Raw genomic sequence first — 14,997 nt, forward strand, 5'->3', positions numbered from 1 at the left:
GCTGCTGGTTTTTATTCTTGAACTGTCTATTTGCTGTAATTAGTATACATAGAGTGTAAAGTCTACAAAGAAGACGCAATATCGCCTTCACTTTAGTTTTGGTTCTACGAAATGAGTAACTGCCAACAACTCTTTGTAATTTCTAACATCTCAAGTAACAAAGGCCCTAATGGTCCTCAAGTTTTGCCTCTCATTCGCCTTAAAAGAATGTTCCTTTCAGGTTACAAAATGCAGCCAGGTGAAAAGTCCACTTGTTTAAGAACATAATAGAGAATGAAAAAACTTAAGAGTTTCACAACATGACCATTATTAACACACTGGTTCTTTGGATAAATTTCCCCACAATATTGCGACGCAACTTTTACCATTTACATGTAAGGGAAGCAAAAGTGTTTTCTTGGGCCCATTCGGACCCGGTATCGACATAATCATACTTGAGTTAACGCCTGGCTTTCACACTAGTGTTGAAACGTAGCCTTCAATATGAGACCCCCAATACCAGGCCCCAACATACGATCTCAGGCCCCGACATACCATATCAGGCCCCGACATACCATAACAGGCCCCGATATTTTCGTCTATTGTTGAGTCGTGTTATAATGAAAACTGAAGTCGGAATGCTTGTTAATCGGAGGGTTTTCTCCAATGTCTGAAATTATAAAATAATGCACACAAATAAAGCATCCTCCTTCGGAACTAATCAAGCTGCAATTATTGTATTTTTTTAGAACAAAGCTTGCGGAGAGAAGTCACTCGGTTGAGTACAAACTCGCTCTAGAAGCATTGTTCCCCTCGAATACTCGTTTATTATATCGACTTTGGCGCGAAGAATTTTTGAACATATTCAGTGGAGAGGTGAATAACTCGGGTGCTTACAAATCCGACTGAAGAATTGTCTCGCTCACTTCTACGAAAGAAATGATGTTCATTCAAAACTTCTACGTAATAAGAGATACATGTATCACAGGCAGACCACCCTTCGTTTGTGTTGTGTTATCACTGTTTGGAACTTATATTCACGCGACACGATCGGTTGAAATTGTTACTGAGTGGAGTTATTTAAAGTCGCCTTTCATCTTTATGTTGAAATAAAGTTTCAAGGAAATGTTGATTTAGTCACGCGTGATTAAGTCACGCCGGCTTAAGGGTGCGTTTCTTTGGGAAAATCCGAATCAAGGTGCATCAAAGGAACCGACGAATACTCACCCAGAGTGGATTCGTCGGTTCCTTTGATACACCACGATCCGAGTGATCTTGGATCAAAAATCCGGATTCGGATTTTCCCAAAGAAACGCACCCTAGTGTCTCTTCTGAAGTTGGTGGTGTTTAGTTGGATGGTGACAAAGTTATGAGACCTTAAAGTGCACCTAACCCCAAAATGTTTTTTTCTCTTAAATAAATCTTTACACCTGTTCGAAACATATTGCGCTATTTAGAGCCTTTTTAGAACCACGGCCACTGTAGCCGCAACCGAGGCAAACTTATAAGTTCAACATGTTAGCTAAAACCAGAAATATAGTTTAGACATTTCTGTGTAAAAAATTCCCAAGAAATAGTTTGGGACTTGCGATTTTAAACACGTTAAAAAAAGGATTTCACGATCGTCTGCTCTGGTGGTTTTACCGGAGTCAGATCCAGTGGAAGAAACGCGAAAGGCAGGGACAAAAATCAATTCGCTCAAGGAAGGGTGCATTATTTTGTTTTTTACTTTTAATTGTTATTGTTCAGATAAAAGTTTGTTTTGTGTTAGGGCCTGAAAATACATTAAAACTAATACATTAAATACATTAAATACAACAAAAACTGCAAAAGTAAGAACAATTACTGATTCCTCACACCCCTAGGCTGTTCCCGATTGGTGGCCTCCGTGAAACATAGATTAACTGTGTTAAAAACATATCAGACCAACACTACTGATGCCTTTGACTTTCATGAAAAAATCTACCGATTAACAATCAAAAATATAGTTTGAATAAAAGTTTGTGAACATAAATTAAAATTATTGGCTAACCAAAAGCATGATATTGAAATCAATATAATGTGTGTTTTTATTTTTCATTTATTTTTTGTTTAATTTCTCTTAATCTGATAAATGTTAATTGATTGTTTTTAATTTTTATATTTTTCTTTGTTTGGCAAACCAAGAAAAAAATAAAAATTGAAAACAATTGGTATTCTTGTATTCCAGTTAAAAGTGTAGGGATTTATTAGAGGAAAAGCGATGCCTTCTAATCGGTGTAAAACGCGCGTGTTCTTGTTCAAATGCCATTCCAAATCTGGAACAAAAGCTAACTAGGAGGCCCAGTTACAGCTAGGACAAGGTGAAAGACAATATCTTTTCCATTGTACTGTCAGCTTGCGTTTAACTGAATTTTCCCACATAAAATTGTCTCATGTTGAGAAATATATCAGACAATTGACTGCTATTCTATGGCAACTTTCGTGTCCGCCATTTTCCATGCGTATCATGTCATTTTGGCTTTTGTGTTGTCTTTTTTGTGACAACAAAGGGTAATTGAAAAGTCTAGGACAGAAACAATATTTTTGACAGCACAGTAGCTGTAGCAAGGTTTCTCAAATCGCCCATATTGTTCATCGACAGGTTTTAAAAATGCTGTCCTTCCGTCACTTACTAATTAATGAAACGTTAATAGTCTAAACAAATTTCAGTCCGTTAAAAAACATATTCGCAACAATATATTAAAAATTGATGGCCTCAGGGTACGAATTTAAGGCTAAAAATAGTAGAAAAGGCCACAGATTTTTCTCATCAATATTTAATCACTTCTTGTTGTGATAATACTGATTTCAGTAGAACACTAAGACCAGGGATTTACTTTGTCAAGCTATCATTAAATTGAAGAAACTCCATATATTTTAGTCAGTGGAATTAAGCACGGAAAGACCCGAAGACTTCCAATATTACAATCGCTCTTCCCTATCTCTACATCTGTGGACCACGCTTTATTTAAGAAATTAATATTTCTAAAGCTCATGATATAAGTTGCTCTATACAGAACTTGCTTCAAACAGGTGCAAGTATAAATAAGAATGACAAACTTCTCAGCGAATCGACGGTAATTACTCTGCAAATGTGCCTGAGGTTTCGCGTAATTATACAAAGAATTCAACCAGATTGTGATTACAATTCATAACCCTTTCAACGCCGAAGAACAAAAATGGCTCGCGGTTTATACGCAGAAACTGGGTCGACTTTATTTGCGATTTGAGCCGAAAAAATATGGAAAACCTCGATGCTTTGATGGTTGTTGCTCTGTACATTTTCTTGCTTTACGAGATTTTCCTATGCCTAAGGCAGAAGGTAGCCAAAGATGACAGCAAGAAGCTCCGTATCAGAACTACAATGAGCCCACGACTTCGAAAAGGCAAGGTTCAGGAGTTTAGCGCCAAAAGAACTGTTAGCCGACTGACTTCTGCTTGCGAGTTAGGACGACCAACCAGGACGAGTAGCTCGCGGCATTTTATACAAATGCGGATTGTGGGAAGACGTTAAGCCAGAATTACTTAGCATACTTAGAATTTATTTTTACTATATTTCCGGCTCCGTCTGAACTGGATCAAAAGTATTCCTTCTTTTACTCGATTTATGCCATCAGCAGTCGGAACAGCATGCATGGAGTGATTACGACTGTGTTCAATCGATCGACGCAAACCTTACGCCGATCAAGCGGCATTTGACACGCAAAAATCACTGGAAAACTAAGTGACTCAAAATCGCTTTTTTTCAACACTGTATTCGTCGAAAATAATCACCAACATTATATAGGAAGAGCGCATGCCCGAGCCTTGTGCCACATTGGTCGCGCAGTGGGTGATTTCATCATTTATTAAGTACGCCGCTTCCTTTCCTATTAAAAAAAACTGATTAAAATAGCGGATTCCAGTCAAGGCCCATCACGATAAAAAACAGTGAGATTAAACTTATCCGAAATAGTGACATACATTGAAAATGACTGAGAAGATTACTACATTAAACGGGTCTTTATCAAGTAGATAAACTGGCTTAAAGCTGCAAAGTGTTTCTTGGAAATAAGTGCTTCCGAGCTAACTAATTAATGAGTTTGATTATCCTTCCTGAGTTTTGTTTTTATCAGATGACGATTTGTTTCATCTCAGAGCTAACTTTAACCTTTGGGGAATTAGTCGCATATTTTCGAATTTAATTTTGACCTCATCAATTTTTTTCTTTCGCATGGTTCAATCTATCCTTTATAACTTTCAGAACCTTCTTTGTCTGATTTTAATGGCAAGTACAAAGAGAAATACATTTTTTTACTGACTTACTGGGCTTTTTGTTGCAAGCGAATCAATATAGATAATTACTGAAGGATTCTATGACATGTTCTTTCGCATAGAAATGTCAAAATATGATGTTTTAACGAGGATAACTTTGCCCTTCCTAGCTTGGTAAGGCATTGCTCGGCAGTCGCTCTTGTTTCACATCAGGGAGTCAGTTTAAGAAGCTACTACAGCGACGACAACGAGAACGTCACAAAACAATATGATTTAAATGATGAAAACAAATGCCCTGCACGTGTCCCATAAATTTTGGTATTTCTTTGCTGTACGGACTCGGCCAAACAAGAACGTGAGCACTCGACGGTGAATTTTTCATTCTCTGTCTCAACGTGAACGCCGTTGCCACCTGTTCTGTTACTGGATAGTTCGGCTACATTGTACAAGTTGAACGAAGTGGAATAATCTCTTAGTAGTACAAGTAACGAGAACTTATATTTTTTCAAGCGAAGTTTTCGTTGGCGTTGCTGTCGGGGTTTCTTAGATTTCCTTAATGTGTGAAAACAGAACATCGAGTCCAGCTCGAGGTCTGTATTTCCTCCTGGGCTGCATCATTTTTTAAAGAACTGGCCTTAGCTATCAAGGCGCCGACATGGACACTTTTGTGATCACAGGGTTTTTTTTAATTTTCTGTTGGATGTTTTTTTCAAGAAGATTTAGCGTTATTAGGGACCACAATACTCATATATGTCTATATAAAATTGTGAAATCCTACATTATGATAAAAGGTGAGTAAGCGAATTACTCATCCATAGCTAATGTACATGTAGCCTTTAACCTGTGTGACTTGGTCACAAATCTCCCTCAGCAAAATGCGGTGCGACAGGCGACTTCATGTTCTTAAGGCAGGCCTTGCTATCAACCCTTTTTAAAGGCCTAAAAGCCCTAACATTGATCAACATCTAACCTCTCTTAACAGTGTCACCGTTTGATCAACCATTCAGTTTATGAGAATAAAGAAATGATCAGCAAAATTTTAATGTAATTTTTAAACTTACTCTCCCTACTAGTAGTATGAGATATACGTGAATGACTGTGAGGAGAACATGATTGTTGATACTGGGGTCTAACAGATGAAAATTTTGGGGAACGTTCCACGGGATTTCTTGGAAGAAAATCATATGGATAGTAAAACGGTTTTCTTTTTTTTTTTACAATTGTGAACGATACTTTTAATACAATGTTAGCCACATCGAAAAATTTATTGTATCATTTAAAGCTCGTTTTATTCAATACAAATGTTTTAAAGAAATAGAAATAAATGTTATAGAATGATGCAGCTGCTGATACAAGAATCAGTAGGCCAAGTAGAAGACACGCTGTCATGATTCCAGCCGCCACGGGCGACATGTTTGTGCAAAATGGCCAAAGTACGCGGGGTTATCCTTCTCTGACTAATATAATTTTGGTATCAAAATAATCGCTAGACCCTAGGCTTTCAGAATCCGCGCGTACTTTTGGCCAATACGCACATGCGTTGACGTGCAACCGCTTTTAAGACTGTCGCGTGCGTGGCACGCATACAACAACAACAACAACAACACTTTATTATAAGAGAAGACACTTTTTACAATATTAATTACCCACAACTAGCAAAGGCTAATCGAGGTGGGTAGCATTGATAGTTGTTTGCATGCTCAAAAGGAAAAGAAAATTAAAAAAGGAAAAGAAAAATTAACAACGCCAAATGGATTCATTAAACAAAGAGAAAAAGAATTAAATCCCTTAGAGAATTTAGCTGGAGTCTAACTACTTCATAAACAAAACTACACAGCTTGCTTTTCGCAAATTTGAAACATTTCAACATTTCTGCATAGAATAATAACCAAAGAATGGAAATCCGTGCTTAATTTTTAGAAAGGTAACCTACAACGACGCGAAAATTAACATTTAGCTGAGCATTTTACTGTTTTGGGCCTAATTTCGGGAGGTCAAGCAGTGGGGGCGTGGCCAAAAAATATTATAAGGCAGATGTCACCAAATAGTTTGCCATAGTAAAAAAGCTGCCGATAAAATGATTCTAAAAGTACTTAACATTTTCTATCAACCTTAATAAAAGTTGTAATTGACCGGGATCCCGTTCAAGCCTGAATGTTTTCCAGGCTTTCTTTTCGCAACTGCTTAATTAAGTTGCATACTGACTGCGAGGATCTTTCTGTCAATTTAGTCCGTCACCCGAAGTTCAAATAATATTTTTCATATATTCATATTCCTTTATTCATTTTTCACGGGTATATTCTGAACTCACAATATGACCAGCTCTTAGTTGGCAGAGCACTGCACCGGCATCGCAGAGGCCACGGGTTCGAATCCTGTCAAAGCCTGAATTTTTTTCAGGCTTTCTTTAATTTCGCAACTGCTAAAGTTTGGTAAATTACTAAAAGAGCCTTTCTTCTGTTTAATCTTTCAACTGCAGTTCAAATATATGTTTCATATTATCATATCCATGTGTAACACGTGTGACGATAAATACCACTTGTCAGTTTCGGCCCTTACGGGCCCAACTTAGGCTGCCAACAGTCTTCTCTGGTTGTAGGAACGCCAGGCAAATAATAAGTATTTATTTACTTATTTTAATGTTCATTACGTCACCTTAGATGATTCCCAAGGACTTAGGGGCAATTGTCTTTCCCTTTAAGCCAAAATTTAAAATAAAAATATAGAGAGAAAGTCCATGCAGCCGGCTAAGGACGCAGAGAAAAATCGAACAATAGCTTTCTTTTTCCAATGCGGTGTGCCAGCGGTATCTAACGCATAGAGCTTACCTTGACGAGGACGATCTAATTGGAATTTGGAAATGATAGGATTGTCCGACATGGATAAACTGGAGTACCCGGCCGGAGAAACGTAACCGGTACAGTGCTCTACTAATTATAAACTGAACTATCGCGCCCATTGGGAGTTTTGTTAGAGCTCAGTGATATATACTTCAGCGATGCAGGTTTTGAGTTTTTGAAGGCAACAGTGGAACCTCTCCTAACGGTCACCTTCCTACCACGGATTGAACAGTTTATTTGGTTCAAAGAGAGAGCAAAATTCAGACATGAACTGCACATCTGTATTACGTTTAACTGTTACTATATAGTTAATTTTAATTTAAATCTGAGTCTTTGAAGACTAAAGTGGAACCTCTCCTAACGGCTACATTCCTATCACGGATTGGACAGTTCATTTGGTCCAAAGATGGAAGAAAAAATTCATACATAAACTCTACATCTATATTACGTTAACCAGTTACTAGTTAATTTTAATTTAAATCTGAGGTTTGACTGTATTTAACTTCATTTGAAGTCTGGTAGCACAACGTACTCATTCTTCACTTCGTATCTCGGAAGAATGGAATCGATATCAGGGCGGCGACCCCTCGCAGAAACTCGGCGTTTCTTCATTCGCCAGCAAAACCACGTGGGGACGAAAACTAGGGCAATGATTGCGGCCACCGACACTCCAATCGCGGCACCAAGGTACTTGAACCTTCTGATCAATCTTCTCTCGTTTTCATGCTCCTGGCTTCTTCGACCACTCACTTCCGGTCTTAGCGTAGCTATTCGAGGAAATAAGAAAGGTGAAGGCTTGGACGGAAACTGGCCCACTGAAATAAGGTTTGGTTTATGCTTACTGTACTTAGGGACTCACCACATCACACCAAGTGCAGGAAGCATAAACACTATTTATTGTTTGTATATCCAATCCAACGCTTGAGAATAAAGGCTCGGTACAACATCGCACGTAACCGGCAAATTAGCGCCTTGCTCGCAAGCCAATGTGCAACATTACATGCAAAATCATTTGAAGTCAATGGCCTTTTTGACGTACGCCTGCGACAGTGAGTGCACAATCGCATCGCGTGTCCACTATCTACATCGTGTGCAAGAACGTGACGCAATTTTCAGCCTTCAGCCAATCAATTGCCATTTGCATGTTTCCAAACTGCTAACCAAATGCACCGTTCTTCTGGTACGAAGAGACAGAACTGAATAACGTCTACGCGTGCGACAGCCCTTGTCGCAAGGTCTCGGGCTTGAATTTTGTAAACATCGTTTCCGGAAAATCTTTGTTCCCCCACTAGATCTTTGGAGACTAGATTTTGTTTTCGAAAACGCAAAAACCAGGCTTGCGTTTTCAATTAACGCTGTTCGTTTTTTTTTTAATTTAAACCCCTAACATTTTTAGTGAAGTCATTTTTGGGATTCCTACGCTTCAGTGCATTTACAAAGGACTTGGAAATTTGTTTCGACCACAACGATGTAGCCCCGCTGAAAACAACGCATGGCTTGCAGTTAGTCCGAAGAGGAAGAGAGGACTAAATCTTACAAAGTAGGGAAGCTCTATCAAATAAGCACATATCGCAAGCACGTTTGCATGAAACGTGAATTTTACGCTTCAGTTTTACGCTTTAGTTTGATATTTTCCCATATTTATAAACTTTTCCTTTTCTTCTTCTTAATGTAATAGTTTACTGGTATGATATTTGGCTTCCTTTTTTTTTTTTTTTTTTCTTTATAATATATTATATTACTTAAGTGTGTGTGCGTTCGACCACAACCATAAATAAATTCGCATAAATCATTTGTTTACTGGCAACCTGGCATTTTTAACCCAATAGTAATTTCAGGTTGGCAGTACCCTTCCTTTTTTTCTAAGCTGTTTTTGTTTTAATGTAAATACTTGTTTAATTTAAAAAAAGGTAAATAAAGTGTTGTTGTTGCTTCTGCTTGAGTTCACAATGAAAAAATTAATGGCAAGGTTCCTCAAAAGTGCTTGAATACTTCATCCTGGTGTCCTCTTGTTAGAAACCTTCTTGAATGACAGAAAAATATCGTGACTGAACTCACGAAACCCTCCTTATTTAAAATGTATGCTAAGTATCATTTCTTGAGAATGATTTATTATTCAGTGAGTGACACAGGCAAACTCGGTAAAAGGAAATCCGAGTGCTCCTATCAGGAGTCGAACCTAAGACCTTCAGATTACTAGTTCGGATGCTCTAACACTGACTGTACAGGAGACTCGTGGGAGCTAAGGCCATTGAACTGTTAAGAAACAAAGATATATCTTAGCAGTAAGTGGCCTTCATGAATCTGTCCCTAGTTCAGTAGTTTTTTTTTTTCTGTCAGTAGATACAGTCTCTAATAATAGGCTCCAATTTGAAGGTTTTTGAATGGTTGTCTCAGATTTGGCTTCTAGCTCTCAGCTCTATTCTGTTCCAATTTTGTTCTAGTTTAAGTAAATTTAAAAATGCAATTTAACTGTCGGAATACTATAGCTGATTTACTGAGCGCATTTCAAATGGTGAGGATACTATAGACTAAGCCCGATGAAATAATACACGCGAGCTTTGTTAAATTATCTTTCATCTAGTCATTTCTTTCAAGCAGTCGTTTATAAAAGGCTTTGCTTATATTAGAGAAGTAAATTTCTTTTTGCTATTTATTTACTCACTCACCTACTGGGACTACTGATGTAGCGAAGGTATTTTTGTCATTTTGCGACACATTTCTTTCTTGTGCATGTAGGTCTGTTTGACATAAAATATGAGCAACAATTTAAATATGGTTTTAATAATTTACAGACAATGCCTTCTTTTGCTACTGCGCACAAGTTCTGCGCATCTAGGGATGGTCCGAGAAACTAATTTCTTGGGAGATTGTAAAGTTTCAATTTGTTAATAATAATAATGATAATAATAATAATAATAATAATAATAATAATAATAATAATAGTAATAATAATAATAATAATAATAATAATAATAACCGTTTTTTCACAAATCCATAGTTAAAAAATTAATGCCATACATTGCTATACATTTTAAAGCTGTTTAGAATTATTGTTACTTAAGGACGGTGCCTAACAATACAGAAGTATTTTTGCGCAGTTTATTACTATGCCGACAAAGCAGATCTTAGCAAGGACTATTGAAATCCAAAAAGAAACCTGGGGGTAACCATGCATTTTTTTAGAGATCATTTTAAGAAACAATAATTCTACAAAGTGCTAAAATACAAAGCAATGTATGGCCTTTTTTTTAATCAAATTGAAGCTTTATTACCTTCGAAAAATACATGGTTACCCCTCAATTTTGTTTTTGGATACCAAGAGCACTTGCTAAGTTCTACTTTCTCCGCATAGTTTTAAGCCACCCAAAAATATCCCTGTATTAGTAGACACCACCCACGGGAGACCCAAGTATCTCGAGATGCACAGAACGTATGCGCAGTAACAAAGTAGGCAACGTCCTTAGTTAACACTGAAAAAGCGTCACTGACCAACCATTTTCTTTTTGGATTTCAATAGCCTTTGGTAAGATCTGCTTCTCTTGCATAGTCATAAACGATGTCGTGCCCAGAGTCCTCAGGCTCTTTGGCCAGCGGTTGGTTGCCAGTACAGACTCTGGGGAACTGGAATTTTTTTAACGTAGGAATTCCCCAGAGTCTCTCCTGGCGACCAACCGCTGGCCAAAGAGCCTGAGGACTCTGGGTACCAGATTGAGTCGTAAACTGTAGAACAATTCCTTTGTATAAGGAGGCACTGACAGTAGAAGACAGCGGACGGACACTATCGCCCATAATAGACTTGAAAAACCGAAAACTTGCAATGACAGAAAACCTCGTACGTCGGGTGAAAGTAAATGAGAAATATTTGAAACATTATGTTTGAAATATTATATTTTTTTCTCCAAGAGCGATTTTTGTACGATCACTCCACATTTTTTGAAACCTATTTAGAAAACGTTCTGTAACTTTTCACTGCAATTGAAAATGGCAAAACGCAGACACACTTTTTTAGCGCTTTGGGTCCGGAAACCGAGGAGCAAATTAAATTAGCGAAAAACAAAATTCGCTTTGCCTTGTAATTCAAAAGGTGATTCGGACGCTCGCATTTAGAGGTCGTGAAAAATTCGGCAATTCATTTCATTTTAAAATTCTTGGTATAGTTTGATAGCCAGCTCTATAAGCTTTAATTTCATATAGGAGTTTATTTATCTACAGTATAAACCGGACGCGCTATATCGCTTGGACGCGAGACACCTCTAAAGGTATACAGTAACCTTAAGCAGCCTGAGAAAGCATCTGCAAAACGAAAATGAGCTTGTGCTCCGTACCATCATCGCCCTTCGTCAATTCACGTTAGGGTACACTGAACACCAAGACCTGTTCTAAGCAACAACCTCTAAGCGGCCATGATGGATGGATGCTTCCTACAATTCAGTTTAGTGGTTGTTAAAACAAGAAGTTTGACTATATTACTACCACCTACTACGAATGATGATGAAAGCTTGCTCGACTGCGTACCCCACAGCATTTCCCACAATGCAACTGTATTTTCCTTTATGTTTCTTGGTAACATTCACCAGAGTCAACGCGCGCTCGTGGAATAAGTTTTTAAAAAATTCTATTGCAGGTAAGAATTTGTTAAATTGTAATTAACATCTGTTTACTCATTTATTTATTGATTTTCTCACCTGACCAATCGCGAACAACAATGAAGGCCTGCTCTACAGCGTAACCGACGGCATTTCCCACAATACAAGTGTACTTTCCTTCATCTTTCTTGGTAACATTGACCAGAGTCAACTTAGTTCCATGGAAATCAAACTTGTTGCCTTGTCTTGTAGGCACAACCAGATGCTGGTTGTCCTTTTGTTCGACTTGTTTTATAACTTCATAGGTATAGTAAGGGTGCTGTATATACGAATTGTTACTGTTGTTGTTGGAAGGAGACGAAAACCATCGCAGCCACTGGAAATGGGGCATGGAATCACTTAATGCTCTACACAATAAAGTTGCGTTTTCACCCGCGAACACTGTAACATTTTTCATCGGCAAGACCACTGGCTTTGCACGAACTCGTTCTGAAAGAGAAAGGAAGACAGGAGGAGTTTTCTGAATCCATCGTTCTTCCTTCCCCCTCCTCGCTCACATTCACTGTTATCCTGAGAACATGCGCTCTTAGTTGTCTCGCGAAGCCGCGAGTAACGAGCCGGAGAACGAAGTGAGACAGGGAGGTGAGGCGAGGTGAGGGTAGGGGAGGGGAGGGGAGGGGAGGGGAGGGGAAGGAGGCAGCTAAGAGCGCACATTTGCTGGGCTAATTTACCCCCCGGGGGACGGGGAGACTCTCATATGAAAGGAGCAGGGATGCTCGTCGTCTCGCTTAGAGGTGTAAATTTCAGATTTTGGTCTCACTTAGTGTGTTCTGGGCAGAACGCCATTATATTTAGCCGTGATGGTCTCGTTTAGGGTTGCACGCGAAAAGTCTATATATTTTTTATTTGCCTGTTTTTTGAAATGGTGTCTTTTAAGGGTCAAAGAAAGCTTGGGCCACCCCCAGATTGGTCAAAATTTCCAACGAGCATCCCCGCCCCTTTGATATGAGAGTCCCCCCTCCGGAATTTACCCTCTATCATTTTCCAAATTTCTGTGTTCCAAGATGGCGGCTAAACACAAACATATCGCAAATGTAAAGGCTCGCCGGCTTGGGTCCCGGGTGTAGTTTGGTATGAATTTTACAAGTGGTGTATTTTCCATTAAAACACTTGTGTCTATATAATAAAACGTGACATCCTGGCGCACTGAAGCGACATAAAAATCAATCCTACCGTGCACATCAACACTGTATGAATGATTGATCCAGCCGTAGGCGTTACTAACATTACAAGTGTACTTCCCAGCATCAGACGGCACCACGTCCTTTATAACCAACACGGTCGTAAATTTACTCAGGTAGAGCCTGGAGCCTCTTTTTCTATCCTGAAACAAAGCTCTGTCCTTATACCATCTCACGGTAGGGCGGGGATTTCCTGCAGCGGAACAGTCCAGCTTTACTGAGTTCCCGACAGGTATAGCGATTAGATTTCGCGCCATCTTTTTTGTTGGTACAGTGAATTTTGGTGGAGCTATCAAAAAAACAAACAAAAAAAAAAAAAAAACGAAGAGCAGCAGTTTTAGTAAAAAGGTCACGGTTTTTATTGCATAAACCACTTCAGGCGGCTGTTATGCCGGAGGGTACTGCCGAAGACTGCGGAAAGATTGTCTGAAAAATGAGCGCCTCGAGGTCAACTGTATAATTTTGAGATTAGTCTTTTTAAAAACCGATGGAATCATCTGATATACAACAAGCTTACTTATTTTATAACCCTCTGATTAAGTTCTGAAACGAGCTTTCTATGGGAACGACACAATAATCGGTGATGACCACGGGATGCTTGCAGGCAAATAAATGCAAAATAATTAGTTTGCTAGATTGTATTAAATTGTGCATGATTGGTTTACAACGACTAAGGACGTTCTCTCTTTGGTTTTCTTCCCGTAAAAAGTCGGTGGACTGTCATTAAATTGAACGACTGTAATTGTCTGATACTGCAGCGCCTAATCTCGTACCCAGATCTCAGTCGGTTTAGGGATTTTTTTTCTTTTTTTCTCCAATTAGAACACTTGGGAAATTAATCGGTGGGTTATTATCGGTTTTATGAACTAAAGCCATGTTCACACTAAACTTTAATTATATTCAACTGTATTCAATATTTCAGCTTCAGGTTGTTAATTTTAACAAGACACTGTTGTGCATTTCTTTAATACCATCCTTCTACCATTCCTTGGCTTACTTAATCCCACGCTAGTTTGTTACTATGAATGATATTTAAATCGTTTTGCACTGCCTCTTCGCTATACGAGACAATAAATAGATTCGTCTCTGCGTACCACTACGTTATTTTTTTTTTCCAGCAACGAAATGTAGTTTATTGTAACAACACAAAACTGCTTTAGAATAATTACAGTAATTAAGATTACAAAACGTTACAATTGACAATTTACACTATTCTACAGTACTTGCGTTACAATAATTACTATTCAAACAAACTAACAGGCTAAAAGGAAACGAGATTACATTACGCAAAATATATATATACATATATTAAAATAAACTACTCAAACAAATTAAACTAAAACGCTAAAAGGAAACAAGATTACACAACACACACACATTTATACTTACTTGAATAACAAAGAAGGTGGAAAGGTCCATTTCTTTTTAAAAAAATTATAATTCTTGTTTTTAAAAATTATGAAACGTTCAATTTCATACTTCAATTTTAGTCTGACCTTTAATCTCTGTCAGTCAGGGTGCACGTGATCTCTCCTGCAGTCCCATAGATACAATTTTCCAATGATAATAAAGAAATTTAGACGGTTTAGATCGAAGTGAAGAGTATTGAGAGGAAATTATTCCAACTACTACATCTTGAAGTGATACTTGGATCTTGTCATTCGTTAAAGAGAGCCAATAACATTCGAAGTTGGACCAAACCAGCCTTGAATGACTACATAGAAAAAGTAAATGGTGTAATGTCTCAGGTACTGTCTCATAAAAACTACAGAGGTCACTCTCTTTGAAACCAATTTTGTGCAATTTAACATTAGTGAACGAAATTGAGTTTAATATTTTGCATTGAAAAGCTTTTACGTATGGTTCAAAGGCAACGCTATGAGGAAGTCTAAAGACTTGTTTCAGCAGGTCAGTAGACGAATGGAACTCACTTCTTAAATTATAAGTAGCATTCGAAAATTGTGCCTTATTACTGATTAACAAATTATAATAATCTCTTGATTTCTTTTATGTTACATCAAAAGTGTTATTTTTTATTTTTAGAGTTGGAGTGGGTGCTAGAGAATTCTGAGG

The 14,997-nt window shown here is 38.0% G+C and overlaps 1 protein-coding gene across 4 annotated transcripts in view; it reads right to left on the reverse strand.

The window, feature by feature from the left end:
* Positions 1-7,397: 7,397 nt before the first annotated feature.
* The window catches only part of LOC146488673 (fibroblast growth factor receptor 2-like), a 15,380-nt gene continuing 7,780 nt past the window's right edge, over positions 7,398-14,997 (reverse strand). For 3 of the 4 annotated variants that reach the window (XM_085119195.1, XM_085119191.1, XM_085119181.1), the window contains 4 exons: positions 12,917-13,213; positions 11,783-12,172; positions 9,764-9,835; positions 7,398-7,861 (listed from right to left, as the gene is read on the reverse strand). In XM_085119195.1, coding sequence (XP_084975321.1) covers positions 7,599-7,861; positions 9,764-9,835; positions 11,783-12,172; positions 12,917-13,213 — 1,022 coding nt within the window. In that variant the 3' untranslated portion in view covers positions 7,398-7,598. The remainder of the gene's footprint in view (positions 7,862-9,763; positions 9,836-11,782; positions 12,173-12,916; positions 13,214-14,997) is intronic. The other variant, XM_085119187.1, reaches the window with a different exon arrangement.

Source organism: Pavona decussata, unplaced genomic scaffold, assembly GCF_977016875.1.
Source record: "Pavona decussata unplaced genomic scaffold, jaPavDecu1.1 SCAFFOLD_9, whole genome shotgun sequence".
Classification (NCBI taxonomy): Eukaryota; Metazoa; Cnidaria; class Anthozoa; order Scleractinia; family Agariciidae; genus Pavona; species Pavona decussata.